Source organism: Salvelinus fontinalis, chromosome 2, assembly GCF_029448725.1.
Source record: "Salvelinus fontinalis isolate EN_2023a chromosome 2, ASM2944872v1, whole genome shotgun sequence".
Taxonomy (NCBI): Eukaryota; Metazoa; Chordata; class Actinopteri; order Salmoniformes; family Salmonidae; genus Salvelinus; species Salvelinus fontinalis.
This window is the reverse complement of record NC_074666.1, coordinates 54,702,984-54,719,197: the sequence shown is the minus strand read 5'-3', so window position 1 is coordinate 54,719,197 and position 16,214 is coordinate 54,702,984. Positions and strand designations below refer to the sequence as shown.

The window sequence follows — 16,214 nt, the reverse complement described above, 5'->3', positions numbered from 1 at the left end:
ATTGCGTCATTTTCCGAAAATTAATTAAATTGCCAAACTGAATTAAAAGCCCTGGACATATTTAATGCAAGTGCTTTTAATTGTGGTTTGTTAAATTACCGTTGCCTAGCCGCAGTTTCATGTTCTGTGCCAGCGTGTTTGTCACGCCTCGTCACTGGGAGAGGAGAACGATTCCTTATGATAGCTCCTCGACAGGCTAGGGATACGTCCCAAATAGCACCCTATTCCCTACATAGTGCACTACTTTTGGCCAGAGCCCTATGGGCCCTGGTCAAAAGTAGTGCACTATATAGAAAACGATGACATTTGGGATGTGTAGGAGAACAGGGGCATCACAGCCAGTCTTCACACTGTAGTAGACTTCAAAGTGGGTCATAATAGCAAGCTGAGCACGACACAATTATAATTAAAAACACATCTCCTCAATATGCTACCCAAAAATCTTTCCCACTGCATCCCAACAAAATGTAATTTTACCTCAACCACAATAATTCTACAAAAGAGCAGACATTTTGTGTAGCCATCAGCAGAGATATCACAATTTACAATGTCATACTATGTTTTAAACCAAACCTACACTATATATACAAATGTGGACACCCCTTCAAATTAGTGGATTTGGCTATTTCAGCCACACCCGTTGCTGACAGGTGTATAAAATCGAGCACACAGCCATGCAATCTCCATAGACAAACATTGGCAGTAGAATGGCCTTACTGAAGACCTTAGGGACTTTCAACGTGGCACCGTCATAGGACGCCCCCTTTCCAACAAGTCAGTTCGTCAAATGTTTTGCCCTGCTAGAGCTGCCCCGGTCAACTGTAGTACTGTTATTGTGAAGTGGAAACGTCTAGGAGCAACGGCTCAGCCGCAAAGTGGTAGGCCATACAAGCTCACAGAATGGGACAGCCGAATGCTGAAGCGTGTAAAAATTGTCTGTCCTCGGTTGCAACAGTCACTATCAAGTTCCAAATTGCCTCTGGAAGCAACGTCAGCACAAGAACTGTTTGTTTGTAGCTTCATGAAAGCTACACACAAGCAGTGGAAACGCATTCTCTGGAGTGATGAATCACGCTTCACCATCTGGCAGTCCGACAGACAAATCTGGGTTTGGCGGACGCCAGGAGAATGCTACCTGCCGGAATGCATAGTGCCAACTGTAACGTTTGGTAGAGGAGGAATAACGGTCTTGGGCTGTTTTTTATGGTTTGGGCTAGGCCCCTTAGTTCCAGTGAGGGAAATCTTAACGCTACAACATACAATGATATTCTAGACGATTCTGTGCTTCCAACTTTGTGGCAACAGTTTGGGGAAGGACGTTTCCTGTTTCAGCATGACAATGCCCCTGTGCACAAAACGAGGTCCATACAGAAACCTTTTTTCCGAGATCGGTGTGGAAGAACTTGACTGGCTTGCACAGTGCCCTTCAATCCCATCGAACATCTTTGAGATGAATTGCAACGCCGACTGTGAGCCAGGCCAATCGCCCAATGTGTGTGCCCGACCTCACTAACGCTCGTGGCTGAACGGAAGCAAGTCCCCGCAGCAATGTTCCAACATCTAACGGGAAGCCTTCCCAGAAGAGTGGAGACTGTTACAGCAGCAAAGGGGGGGACCAACTCCATATTAATGCCCATGGTTTTGGAATGAAATGTCCGATAAGCAGGTGTCCACGTACTTTTGGTGTATCTGTAATTCAAAGTCTTGCTGATGGAGACTTACGCTCCTGTGGGCAGATTCAGCGTGTAGACCGAAGAATCTGCCAGGACTGGATGGGATGTGTGAGATAACGACCATCGTTAGTTCTGGTTTTGGGGTTTTCGTCACTGTTTATTTGGACATATTATTTGGACATATGGCATTGGGCGAAAGAGGTACTTTAACTGCTTTGCCTCTCGTGCTTCACGTGTGACCCTACACGGATCGGGGGGGTGGGGGAGGCTGAGAATTCCTTTTGCGATGGTGGACACTGTTTTTGCCGGAACTCTCAATTTCTATCACGTATGAATGCAGAAGTTGATCACTCAGCTGACCAGATTACCCAAGATTTTACTTCTGGGTTAACAGAGATTAATGGAGACTGGATGTCATTCTCCATCACACCTCAAGGTCATATTTCTCAAGGGCTCCTGAGTGAAGTATTTCCTTGAGACCAAGGCTATTCTTATAACCACATCACTGAAGTAAAAACACACTTAGGTGTTCTCTCTCGCTCTCTCTCTCTCTCGTTCTATAGCACTGTTTAGATGTGGCCACATCCCTTTTTGTCAATTTAATTTCCCTAGCAGGCTGGCACCCATCCTGCCAGTCAGTCCGTTATGACTAGAAGGTTTCACATGGTGTTTGAAGGACTATAAACTTAAAAACAGATCGATACATGATTTGTCCTTAGAGCAGAAGGGAAAGTAAACATAAGACAAAGGAGAGGCTAAGGGAGGATCGTGAAGGAATGTATCTGCCCCCTGTGGTATTCACTGTTTACTGAATTTCTTTCAAATTGGTTTTCTTGTATCAGGTCCCCCAGAGGGATGGGAGGCTCAGGCAATTTGCCAAGCAGTCTTCCAACCTGTCAGAGGGCCCACTATCGGATGATCAATTGGACTCTAAAGATACCACAAAAGCGAGTGAACTGAAAGGAAATATGAGTTGATAACGCTAGATGAGATTTCTTACTTTTTCCAAACCATGTGATCATTATGATCGACCTAATGCTTGTGTACAAGGGAAGATTCATAGTGAATAAGTTCATGTTTAGAAATATTCAGATCTTATAATATGCAGCGTGACACATGTCCTTCGCATAGGGTTGATTAGGCTGTTGATTGTGGCCTGTGGAATGTTGTCCCACTCCTTTTCAATGGCTGTGCGAAGTGGCTGGACATGGGTGGGAACTGGAACAAGCTGTCGTACACGTCGATCCAGAGCATTTCAAACATAATCAATGGGGAACATGTCTGGTCAGTATGCAGGCCATGGAAAAACTGGGACATTTTCAGTTTCCAGGAAATGTGTACAGATCCTTGCGACATGGGGCTGTGCATTATCATGCTGAAACATGAGGTGATGAGGGCGGATAAATGGCACAACAATGGGCCTCAGGATCACGTCACGGTATTTTTGTGCATTCAAATTGCCATTGATAAAATGCAATTGTGTTCATTGTATGTAGCTTATGCCTGCCCATACAATAACCACCATGGGGCACTCTGTTCACAATGTTGACATTAGCAAACCGCTCGCCCACACAACGCCATACACGGTGTCTGCCATCTGCCCGGTACAGTTGAAACCGGGATTAATCTGTGAAGAGCACACTTCTCCAGCGTGCCAGTAACCATCGAAGGTGAGCCTTTGCCCACTGAAGTCGGTTACGACACTGAACTGCAGTCAGTTCAAGACCCTGGTGAGAACAATGAGCACGCAGATGAGCTTCCTTGAGACGGTTTCTGACAGTTTGTGCAGACATTCTTCAGTTGTGCTAACCCACAGTTTCATCAGTTGTCCGGGTGGCTGGTCTCAGACGATAAACACAGGTGAAGAAGCCGGATGTGGAGGTCCTGGGCTGCCGTGATACCACGTGGTCTGGGGTTGTGAAGCCGGTTGCACATTCTGCAAAATTCTCTAAAACGACATTGGAGGTGGCTTATGGTAGAGAAATTAACATTCAAACTCTAGTGGACATTCCTGCAGTCAGCATGCCAAATGCACATCTGTTGCATTGTGTTGTGTGACAAAACTGCACCTTTTAGAGTGGCCTTTTATTGTCCCCAGCACAAGGTACACCTGTGTAATTATCATGCTGTTTAATCAGCTTCTTGATATGTAAACAAATTTGTGCACATACTTTAAGAGAAATAAGCTTTTTGTGCGTCTGCTGGAAAATTTCAGGGATCTTTTATTTCAGCTCATAAAACACTTTACATGTTGCGTTTATATTTTTGATCAGAAACTATATATAGTATACATATACAGTACCGGGTGAAAACTTTGGACATGCCTACCTATTCAAGGGTTTTTCTTTATTTTTACTATTTTCTACATTGTAGAATAATAGTGAAGACATCAAAACTATGAAATAACACATATGGAATCATGTAGTAACCAAAAAAGTCAAAATATAATCAAAATATATTTTATATTTGAGATTCTTCAAAGTAGCCACCCTTTGCCTTGATGACAGATTTGTCATCAAATCTGTCCTTTGATCTGATGAGTCCAAATTTGATATTTTTGGTTCCAATCGCCCTGTCTTTGTGAGACACAGACTAGGTGAACAGATGATCTCTGCATGTGTGGTTCCCACCGTGAAGCAAGGAGGAGGAGATGTGATGGTGTGGAGGTTCTTTCCTGGTGGCACTGTCAGTGATTTGTTTAGAATTCAAGGCACACTTAACCAACATGGCTACCACAGCATTCTGCAGAGATACGCCATCCCATCTGGTTTGTGCTTAGTGGGACTTAGTGGGACTTTCATTCGTTTTTCAACAGGACAATGACCCAAAACACACCTCCAGGCTGTGTAAGGGCTATTTTACCAAGAAGGAGAGTGATGGAGTGCTGCATCAGATGACCTGGCCTCCACAGTCACCCGACCTCAACCCAATTGAGATCGTTTGGGATGAGTTGGACCACAGAGTGCTGGAAAAGCATCCAACAAGTCTTCAGCATATGTGGGAACTCCTTCAAGACTGTTGAAAAAGCATTCCAGGTGAAGCTGGTTGAGAGAATGTCAATAGTGTGCAAAGCTGCCATCAAGGCAAAGGGTGGCTACTTTGAAGAATCTAAAATACACAATATATATGTATATAAATACTGTTTCTGGTTACTACATGATTCAATATGTGTTGTTTCATAGTTTTGATGTATTTGCTATTATTCTACAATGTAGAAATTGATTAAAACAAAGAAAAACCCTTGAATGAGTAGGTGTGTCCAAACTTTTGACTGGTACTGTACAAAATATTATAAAGCCATGGCAATATTATGTCTCGCTCCTTTCTAGCCACTGCATCCACACAGAAAGCCATGTCAAGATTATATTTCACTCTTTTCTCATTCTGCGGACGTGTCTGTTTTTCTTTCTGATCTGGTTGTTGACCTTTAGCGTCAGGGCTAGGGAGGGCAGCATGTCTTCTGAGTTAACACACCAGGGAATCCCTCTGCCTGCCTGGCGCTGTCATGACCCAAATCATCAGCACACAAGGAGTTGGGTCAGAGGACACTGTGATCCTTTTCCCCTTCCCATTGCAGTAGTGACTTCATGCAATCCAACATCATACTATAAGGAACCAAGATACAGTAAAGAAATGAATTAGCGCGAGCAAGATTCGAAAAAACATTGGTCTTTGGTGTTCATTAACTTAAACAATATGCAAATGTACGCTTCAGGACATAAATTGATTTGGTAAGCTTGCATTACAGAGCAGCATTGGCAATATGGCAGAGTCATAAGAGTATCTGTGTGAAGTAGAAGAGCACCAGTAACTGCTAAGGGGAAAATAATGAGGTAATGAAGCATTGCACTGAGAGGAGAGTAAAAGAACAGCACCCTGGCTCTGTATGCTTCAGTGAAGTAAAATAAAGTCTATGGAAATGCAGCATACTCCAACACTGGAGAGGACACTCGGCCGAGCTATCTATCTGCACAGTATTTTCATCCTCTGAATGCTGCAAAAAGAGCACAAACGCTCCAAAAATCGAGTGGACATTAAACTCCCTTGATTGCTGAGTGCATCTCTTTTGTAGGTCCTAGTCTAGTTAGACAGTGAATGATGCTGCCTGGAAATGAGACAAACCTATTCTGGAACTACTAATGCAGCAGGCTGTGTGGCTGTTAGCATTATGTCTGCCTCTGCAAGCACGAGGAAATTGTTCACCCTCTGTAGGAGTTCAAGGGAAACCAGACATGAGAGGAGGATATGGGGAGGAGCTGTGCACAAAATGCCATTCAATATTGTGTTTTAGACAGGAGGGAAAGCTGAAAACGTAATAATAAAGTTGGCCTTAAGTTGGCCTTCGTGCAGAATAAATCAGGACAATGCTACAGATTAGGACAGATCATTACACTATATGGGTTTAGCACGTCCACTACATGACTAAAAGTATGTGGGCACCGGCTAGTCAAACATCTCTTTCCAAAACCATGGATATTCAAATTGGGTTGGTTCCCTCTTTGTTGCTATAACAGCCTCCACTCTTCTGGGAAGGCTTTCCGGTAGATGTTGGAAATTTGCGGGTTCTCAGCCACAAGAGCGTTAGTGAAAAACCAGCCCCAGACTCTTATTCCTCCTCCACCAAACATTTGAGTTGGCACTATGCATTCGGGCAGGTAGTGTTCTCCTGACATTCGCCAAACCCAAATTAGTCCGTCAGACTGCCAGATGGTGAAGCGTGATTCATCACTCCAGAGAAGTTTCCACTGCTCCAGAGTCCAATGGCTGAGAGATTTGCACCACTCCAACCAATGCTTGGCATTGCGTATGGTGACCTTAGGCTTAGGTCAGGCCATGGAAACCCATTTCACGAAGCTCCCAGCGAACAGTTCTTGTGATGATGTTGCTACAGAGTTTGGAACTCTGTAGTGAGTGTTGCAACCCAGGACAGTCACTTTTGACGCTGTACGCACTTCAGCACTTAGTGCTTGTGTTGCCTACCACTTCGCGGTTGTGCCATTGTTGCTCCTAGACGTTTCCACTTCACAATAACAGTACTTACAGTTGACCAGGGTAGCTCTAGCAGGGCAGACATTTGACGAACTGACTTGTTGAAAAGGTTGCATGTTGAAAGTCACTGAGGTCAACAGTGAGGCCATTCTACTTCCAATGTTTGTCTATGGAGATATATACCTGTCAGCAATGGGTGTGGCTGAAACCTTTGAAGGGTTGTCCACATACTTTTGTATATTTATGTATCCGTTCTTATCTCACTGTTTTACCGTTTTAAAAGCTTAAACAGTGTTGACCATTTCTGTATTGCAGGCTATTTGCTGAGGGTCCAGTGGCCTCATTTATAACCTTTGCGTAAATTTCACACTAAATATCTGCTTGCGCTATTCCTGAAAAATCAGGCGCGAGATTTATAAACTTGCCGCATGCCATACATAGCATGTTTCCCATTATAAATCAGACCTGTCGAAAACTATGCATGCTTGAAAACCCCTCCATTCCCCTTTTATGGTGACAATAATAGCCTTTATTTGTTGTATAATTTGGAAATATTGGCATTAGGCCACAGCATTCAAAAGACAAATTGTTGTTCAATATTTATTTTATCAATAGATTATTGGGTTTAAATGTCCCGCCTTGGTAAAGGCTCTGAGATTAAATAGACAATGATGTCGTGCTCTTATCACACAGCAATAGTGTAGCCTACTCATACTGACAAATATTGTACATAAGCTACATTCAGTTTCTGAATGAGAAAACAATGGCAAATTGTTGTGGACCTGTCAGCAGAACATTTGAATTCAACAATGGTTTATATCGACTTTTCCCCCAACCTAAATATGATGGACTGCCCACAAATTCTGAAACATTGTAGGGCAGGCTACAAAAAAAAGTCAATTACAGTACTCACAGTAGTTACAGTTACATTTCTATTGTGTTTTTGTTCAACTTGACTGTTTATTAAAAATATTATAGTACTACTGATATTGATTACTGCATTGTTGGGAAAGAGAAAGCAAGAAAGGCATTTCACTGTAGGCTACTTGTGCACTTGACAATAAAAACTTGAAACTTGATACATAGGCCTACTCCAATGTAAATTTGAATGTATACCGTCATTATGAATCGCTCGGCCTATGATATTGCAAAGCTCGAACTACTTATAGCCTATCTATTTATTAGGTCCAATTAAATGAGAGATGTGCATGGTAATTTGTTGTATGGCTCCTTTGGGAATATGAACCCATCAAAGACAGAAAAGATGAGGAATATATTCTGCAACGGTTATGAAAATAAAATAGTAAAAAGTTTCATATGTCTAATTCTAAGATTCCTATGTCTAATTAGTTAAGATTTTAAACATAAAACAAATAGATTTTCGCTCTTCTCACTAATGGCAAATGGTTGCATTCTTGTTAATATGTTTTTCCTGTTTTTATTTTTTTATGAATAATCTTTTCATCATATCTCCCATTTAAACAAAATACTTACTGTACTTGCCAGCTTGCAATACAATATTTCCACCACTAGCAGATGAGCATATGCATAGTCTAAAGTTTGCAGGAGGTGAGCACATTCTCAAGTTCACATTTTGTAGTGCCAACTTTTGCTTGATAACTCTTGTACGTATGCAAGGTTTATTACGCGAGAGGCGTAATGGTTAATAAAGGGTAGCTCTGCACTGAAATGTCAGCCTGTAACATCACTAATTGTCTAACATGAGATTCAGGGGTGATGGATTTTGATAATTGTCTGCTCTGTTTGCCTGTTTGCTTCCTCACTCACTCACTCACTCACTCACTCACTCACTCACTCACTCACTCAGGCACTCACTCAGGCACTCACTCACTCAGGCACTCACTCAGTCACTCACTCATTCATTCACTCACTCACTGACTCACTCACTCTCTTTCTTTCCCTCTCTCTCACACACACACACACACACACACACACACACACACACACACACACACACACACACACACACACACACACACACACACACACACACACACACACACACACACACACACACACACACACACACACACACACACACACACACAAACCATACAACACCTTGGAGGTCCACCAACAGAGTTTAACATGCTGATCTCACAATTAGTGGCATACCTCTGTGGCATGTTGGGCATCTTCACATTTACCCAGTGAGACAATTTACCATGGCCCTGCTGACTTCTCATAGTATTGAAATAACAGGTTCTAAAGCCCGTACGTCATTGCCTCCTGAGTCCTGATGCAAACACATGAAATCCAGAGTACATAGGATATGTATCTAAAGGCTCAGTATCTAGCTCTTTGAAGCATGTACGGGGACTTTCAAGGCTGGCACATTTGTGTTATTATTATTTAGGTTACCTTTGTTTTAAAAGGGAAGACATATTGAGGCCTAGGTCTCTTTTTCAAATGTGCACTGCACGATACGACACAACACAAATATACACATTAAATTCCCAATCTGGCCCTCAAACCATCATGGTCACCCAATAATCCCCAGTTTACAATTGGCTCATTCATCCCCCTCATCTCATCCCCCTTAGCTCCCTCTGGAGATGCCTACTGGAGAACTTTTATTTGTATTGCTTTTAAATCTTTTACATTTATTTTTTAAAATCTTAACACTTTGTTCTAGCTAGCTATTTGATTAGGTAGCTATCAAGTAAACACAATGATATAGTAGGTCGTTGCTGCAAATGAGAATGTGTTCTCAGTCAACTTACCTGGTAAAATAACGGTAAAATAAAAAATAAAATAAAAAATACACAAAATATACATATATCCACATTAAAACACAAAACTACAGTCATGGGAAGCACAAGTAAAACATCACAAATCACCTAGAAAAACTGTTACATTCGTCCACAAAATAAGTCCACAATCAATTCTCTAAACTGGCCTAACGGCAGCAGAACATTAAGGTGGAATGTATTTAGAATTTTGTTCCAGCAACACGGTGCTTTAAAACTAAAAGCAGATTTACCTACAGTGTAGCTCGATGGAGACCCTAGGAACCTCAAGAGTTAGCCAATCCTGTGAACAGGTTAGGCAACTCAGCTGTCTATATGTCAACAGCAATGTTAGATAAGATGGGAGTTTATGAAGTAGGGCCTTGTAAACAAAAAGGGAATAATGTAGAGATATATGGGTCTTTAGCGAAGTCCAGCCAACCTTTTGATCCAGGATGCAGTGATGAGTATCAAAACTGTCACCTGTCACCAGTAGCTTACTATGACAAACACGCACAGTGAGACTACAAACCACAATATCTGTCATCCATGGGATTATAAAAAGTAAAGAAGAAATCATATATTTCAGCATGTTCTATACAGCCATAATACCACATGCCTCTGGTCACAGATACACATGAAGCTCAGGTTTCAGGATTAAGGACTGTATTCTTACTAGAATCTGGATCCATTTTAAGAACTACAACTTCTAAAATCCATGTCAACATTCCCACAGGTCATCAAGCTGTAGTATAGAGTGAATTCTTTGCATTTGTTATATACGTAAGACATGGATGTGAAGCTATGCCACAAAGGAAGAACAACCGGGGAAACTTCATTGAGATTCTATTGAAATAAAATACACAATTAAACAATATTATCCTGCCCCAGCCATTGAACAATAAGACGCTGGATCTACAGTATATGCAGCATTTCAGAAAATGTATATTGGTCCCACAAGTGTTACATTTTCAAGATCTCAAGAATCTCTCTCACAGTTGCTTAGTAGGCAGAAATTATTCAACATACCAGAGCGAAGAAAATTGCATATCTAAGTAAACGTGTTTAAGTGAGCGTGGAGCATAATCTCTTTCTGAATGAGGCTCATTTTTCGTTGGTGGGTCCATTGCACTTTTTTTTCTCTAGATTTATGACGAGAGTAACGAGAGTAACTCCTCACTATGCAGAAATCGCTCCACCATTTCCTGGTTGCTAAAATTCTAATAGTTTGCCTAATTTCAGTTTATGTGACAAAACAAGCAAATATAGTGTAGAGAATCATTGTACCGTCTAAACCGCTGTGAAATATATTTTCCATAAACAAAAATATTGTCTTTTCAGCTGTTTGAAGCTGGTGTACTAAACTGAAAGATGCAAAAATGAAATGAGAACGACAGATCTATCACTCATATTTCCATGTGAATTTTGTCAGGTCACCCAAAAAGTTACATATTGCAGCTTTAAATGTGATGGGTATGGGGGTCAGTCAGTATTATAAGGAAAAGTCTCATCATCATGGATATATCCACATTCAAAAGTTTCCTTCTTATGGGTAGCCTCTGGCTAGAGGCTGGTGACATGTACTACCGTGGTTTAAGATTACATTTCTTGCTAAATAAGATTTATCGACTTCATCATTTTCTTTACGGATTAGCACCTACTCCAACCTCAACAGATATTCAATAATGCAATAAGCCAAACATAATCTCCCCAAACTTGTATATATGCAAATTTCCTAGAAATTGTAATTGAGATGATTTAGACTTTTTTTAAACAAATGCTTAAGTTATTTTCCATACCCTGCCCAAGCCTAGTGCCCAGTGTTATGCTATGCATTGCAGCATCAGTGTGCTTGTGAAGAGTCACTCCAGCAGCTCTTTGTGCTATTATCTGCGGCACCACAGAGCACTTACTCCATCACAATAGCAGAAGCATCTGCCATTTCAATCCAGAAAATGGATTGATAAAGAGATGGAAGAAGGTTTTTTTGGACTATGTAATTTCTCCCTCAACAGGTCTTTCTTAGTCAAATGCACAGCAGCTCCAGAGTTCCTAGGACTCCCTTGGGGCCTGGGATTGCAGTCATTAAACAGTTTGGAGAGCAGGTCAAGGAACAGCCAGATAATCCAGTCCATCTTTCCCAGATATCCTTCCTCTCTCCTCTACCCTCCCTCCCTGGTTCTGTCTGAATAATGCAGACTTTGGGATCAGTGGCAGCTCCCCTGACAGACTGGACTGGGAAGCAGCTGCACCTATGAAGCGCAGCCTTTGAGCTGTCACGCCCCATCTCCAGCTAAGCAAATCGGTTTAAACAGGCAAACAGCATTGAGCTCCTTCCCAAAATGTCACACCAAAGTTTTACTGCGAAACACTCAAATGCTTGATGTATTACTTTTTGCAGTTGTTCAAGCTGAAACCGGTGCATGTCTGTTTGTATGGTGCCACTCTGGAAAGGTGCAAAGGCCTTGAATGTGTCGGGTCACACATGGTGCCATGCACCCTTCTTCCCACCTACCGCAACACATTACAGGAGAATTATTAATTTGTGTTTTCTAAGCTAATAGTGTTCTTTGTCACACATGACTTACCATCACCATATGAAAGGGCATTCGCAATGACCAAATTTTCTATAATGTAATAATTTGATGTATTTATTTATTTACAAGGAAGGACCCAGGCAAACGATTTAGAAATTATTATTTTGCACCCAAAAATGATTGCATGATTTACTATGTCTTCGGCATGCAGGTCCCAGCAGTGAGTCCTCCGACTGTCACTGAAAATTATTGATTATCAATCACTCTAACCATGCGACAAATTGGTAAATAAATGTGACTGCCGTGGATAGCAGGCGACGCAGACACCGAGACGGAGCAGTGAGGCCTATAAAAGGCAACTGGTGCGCTCTGCCAGGGGCGACGGGGGAGCAGGAGCGTGCCAGGGAGGCAGAGACGGTGAGCAGACAAACAAGAGGCTGTCACTGACTTCATTGATTCCACTGCGTGCCTTCAACCTTTACAAACTTCCCGTGTGGACTCACAGCTAAATATTGGTTGACGGGATCCGCAAAGCAATGTTATTTCACTGTAAACAAGGAGAGGTCTTTGGAGCATACTCTCATCGACAAATATACATGGTATCGCTAGAATGCGCGTTTGTGTAGTACAGAGACCAGACAGTGTCAAGTGCATGCTACTCATCTGAACTGCATGAGTCATGACACAGGTTTAGCTGTTGTGGAATTGTATCTACTCCTTTTCTGAAGGAATAATCTCTAAATTGTTGCACCTGTTAATCAGGGAACTTAAATATGCTCCCAACATACAGTGCTTATTGGTAATCCAATAGCATCTCCTTGCAAATTCTTCGGGGAAATGACACAGAAGAATCTACAGTATACTGTATATACTTGAGAAAATCGTGTCTCAATATGTTTAATGAGCTCAGAGTGGAATGCTGTCGCAGTATGAGCTTGCTTTGCGTTCTACCTTTTGGCAGGGCCTATGCAGCTAAGGAACACCTCATATACTGTCACCTCCGAGTATATGTGGTATTTTGTTGCACCATACAATATGTTGAGAGCCATTATAAAAACCCATCATCTTACATCTTACCATGCCTCAAAATGAAGGCTTGGAGAGAAATGAAGAGAGGCTGCAGCACACTCAGTATGGAAGATGAATAGCACTTCCCAGGTAGGAGGAGTTTCTGGGAACAAGTGGGTTTAGACCCATGGGGGAATAGAACAGAGCAGTAAAAGTGCAATTAAAAGGAGTTAACTCAAACTAGATTAGTTCTTGAGTGGGCAGACAAACACGTCCTCAACACATACCAGCATTCAAACTACACATTCTGTTGCTCAATTTGTAGTAGGCTATTTTCAGTTGTGTTTTTCATGGAGTGGATTGGAACATACCATTTCCACAGAAGATACACAGTTTGGCAAGCATTGGTCACTGGCACTCACACTCTCATACACAGACAGGGACTGAGTGACTATCTCTGTGCATGCATGATATTGTGTGTGAGTGCGTGTGTGCGCGCGTGCGTGTGCGTGCGTGTGACCACTCTCAGTGCTACTTCAAAAGCAGGATGCTTGGGGAAAACTTGTAAAGCAAGTGTGCCTTCTAGTGGTGACTTGGGAGGACTATTTCACATGGGATGTGTGTAGTTACGCTGGTACCTGGTAGAAACGAAAGTAAAAACGAAAGCAACTTACGATAGAAGATGTATTCAGTGTAACTTGACCAGATCTTGTCCTCTGTGTGTCGATTCACGGAGGACGCTGTGACTGAAGAGTTACAGGCAACCATCTGGAAACCACACTCTGACAGGATGTCAAATGATCTCTCAAGGTGTTTGAACTTCAGGTAAAACCTGGAAGTATATCGATCCGGTGTCCTGTCTGGGTCTCGACTCTCATTCAAGGTCTCCCCAAAAACTTCCTTGGCTAACGCAACTCTCCCACAAATCAAAATCCGCGGGACCCTTCTGAATTTGGCGTCAGTTTGACTCTCTCTGCCCACTGTGCAAGAGCCCCTGTAACCAACTGTAATGAACCCACTTTTTCTGTCCGCCGGGACCAGTGATGACGGCGGACACATCTTGTGGTCGCTGCCATGAGAACCATCTTCAAAATCACTGTGGAAGTATTCGTCTGGACTGTGTTTTAAATCTTCGGGGGTCAATAGTTTGACCATGTCTGGCAACTGGAAGTACTCCGCCTCTTTCCTAAGCCTCCCCTTCTCTGGAAAATGGTCGGGCAGTACAACTTGTTTGTCTCTGAGGAAGTCCAGCACATATCGAAATAAAAATCCATCTCTGTCGATAAAATAGCGTCCCTTAGGGTCTCGCGCCAAGTCGTTAGTGGCATCTTTCTTGGGTGAGAATATTTTTCCCAGCAAGGAATTCGGGGTGCTTACTAACGTTGCATGACGTGTGTAATACACCTGTCCCCCGACATTTAATTCTACAACATCTGGGAAACTATTCTGAACAGATCCTTGGTCTTTGGATGTAGGGTTAGTCCTACAGTTTCCACTCAATGCCATTGTTTCCGTCATGATTGACTAAAAACTCCACCGAATTTTAGATGGAAACGGTAGATTGATGTCCAAACGTTGCTATTTTACTTGGACTAAAACAAGGTATATTTGTGTTTAAAATTTACAATTAAACACACTGAACATAAATTATGAGAATTAGATCTTAGAAAGTCAGTCATTCACCTACCAGTCGCTGCAGTCTTAGAAAAATAGCATAGTGGTGGATGTCCACGAAACCCACCTCAAAAGATAACGAAAAAAACGGTGCTTTGAGACTACAAAAATATATACAGACGCATCAAAGGTGTGTACCACAACAGCGTGCATCAGTTGCTCTGCCTCCATTGCCCATGGGAGAAGAACATTGCCGAGGGAAATGACTGAGGTTCATGAGAACCCTCGCGGCCAAATCACATAGAAACGCTGTCAAACGGAACATGAGCTGCCTTGCTTCTGTTTGCTAGAGCAACATGAATAGCTTATAGATATTCCAATACTCTACATAAATGCACAAATATATCTACAACATATTCAATATAAAAACTCATCACAACAACTTCTAAAGTCCAAAGGGAAAGATATCGTTATCACCGGCGTTTTATCTCTAACTTCCTTTGAACACGAGGACTTGGTCTTGCTGATTAAAAAGGCTGTCTGAAGAGTAACTTCACAGAGGTTGCATCCACTCCACCCCGATGAGTCCTGTAAGTGTGTCCCCCAGTGCTCAGATTGTGCTGTTAGCGGTCGTAGGAACAAATTGTGTCATGGTTGTGGGCGCGCTGAAGGCTGCATAGCTGGAGCTGTCGGAGGAGCTGAAACGATTCTCCCGGTCCCCTCCAAGCAAGGTGGTGCAGCGTAAAAAAACAACGTCTCAGCTGATGTTGCCTCAATGGTGCAGGGATAAACCATAATAGGTAATAAATAATTACATCATCTTAAAGGAATATGCTGAAATATATATATATCATATATTGAAAGCTACCTTTCACCTTTTTTATGTCGACCTATAGGTTAAACTTGTGCAAACTGAAAATTATCCAACAAGATTACGTTTCAACAGCCAACACCCAATCCGAGTGCAATCATGTGTCCATTATCTTAGTCCATAATAGGTTTTTGTGAGTATTTAAAACGGAAGCGATTTCAGGCTCGAAAAGAAATGGACCATGGTGTTGTCAACCATAATAGGCCATTATGATAGAAATAAATACTTAACAGTAGCCCATCAATTTGCTTTGCACTTGACTGGTCTGGTGTGGCAAATAGCTACTGCCTCCACTGTTAACATTCTGATTATGCAACAGCGCCTCTTGCAGTTATGTTCGACGCTCTAAAATAAAAATCATTTCAGGACCACGGACAGCTCCACCAGCTCACAGGCACCTTGCATGCAGCTCTAGCTTGCGGCACGTGCCCATTTTAGCATTCTGTTTGTTGAAACTCAACGTGTTGTAGACTGTCTTAATGTCTCTAAATTTGTTGATACGAGAGTGGAAATAGTTATCTCAGAGATAAGTGTTTGAGGGGAATAAGGCAATTATTGATACAAAAATAATTAGGCCTACTTTTTCACGGACAGGGGTAAATGCGATTGGTTTTATAAGCCAAGACTGCACAGCACAAGTACCCAGCCACGTCATGTTGGGTATAACTCCACAATATGTTCAAGATAACTGCATCTAGGCATCCATTTCATAACAAAAGGTAATACTGCTGCTCCTTTATTAGATATAAGTTCACTCTTTGGATTTGGACTT

General features: G+C 42.1%; 1 protein-coding gene across 1 annotated transcript in view; it reads right to left on the bottom strand.

The window, feature by feature from the left end:
- Window positions 1-15,742, bottom strand: part of LOC129821287 (BTB/POZ domain-containing protein KCTD16-like) — an 87,544-nt gene extending 71,802 nt beyond the window's left edge. The window contains exon 1 of the mRNA XM_055878786.1: window positions 13,632-15,742. Coding sequence (XP_055734761.1) covers window positions 13,632-14,475 — 844 coding nt within the window. The 5' untranslated portion in view covers window positions 14,476-15,742. The remainder of the gene's footprint in view (window positions 1-13,631) is intronic.
- Window positions 15,743-16,214: the final 472 nt, after the last annotated feature.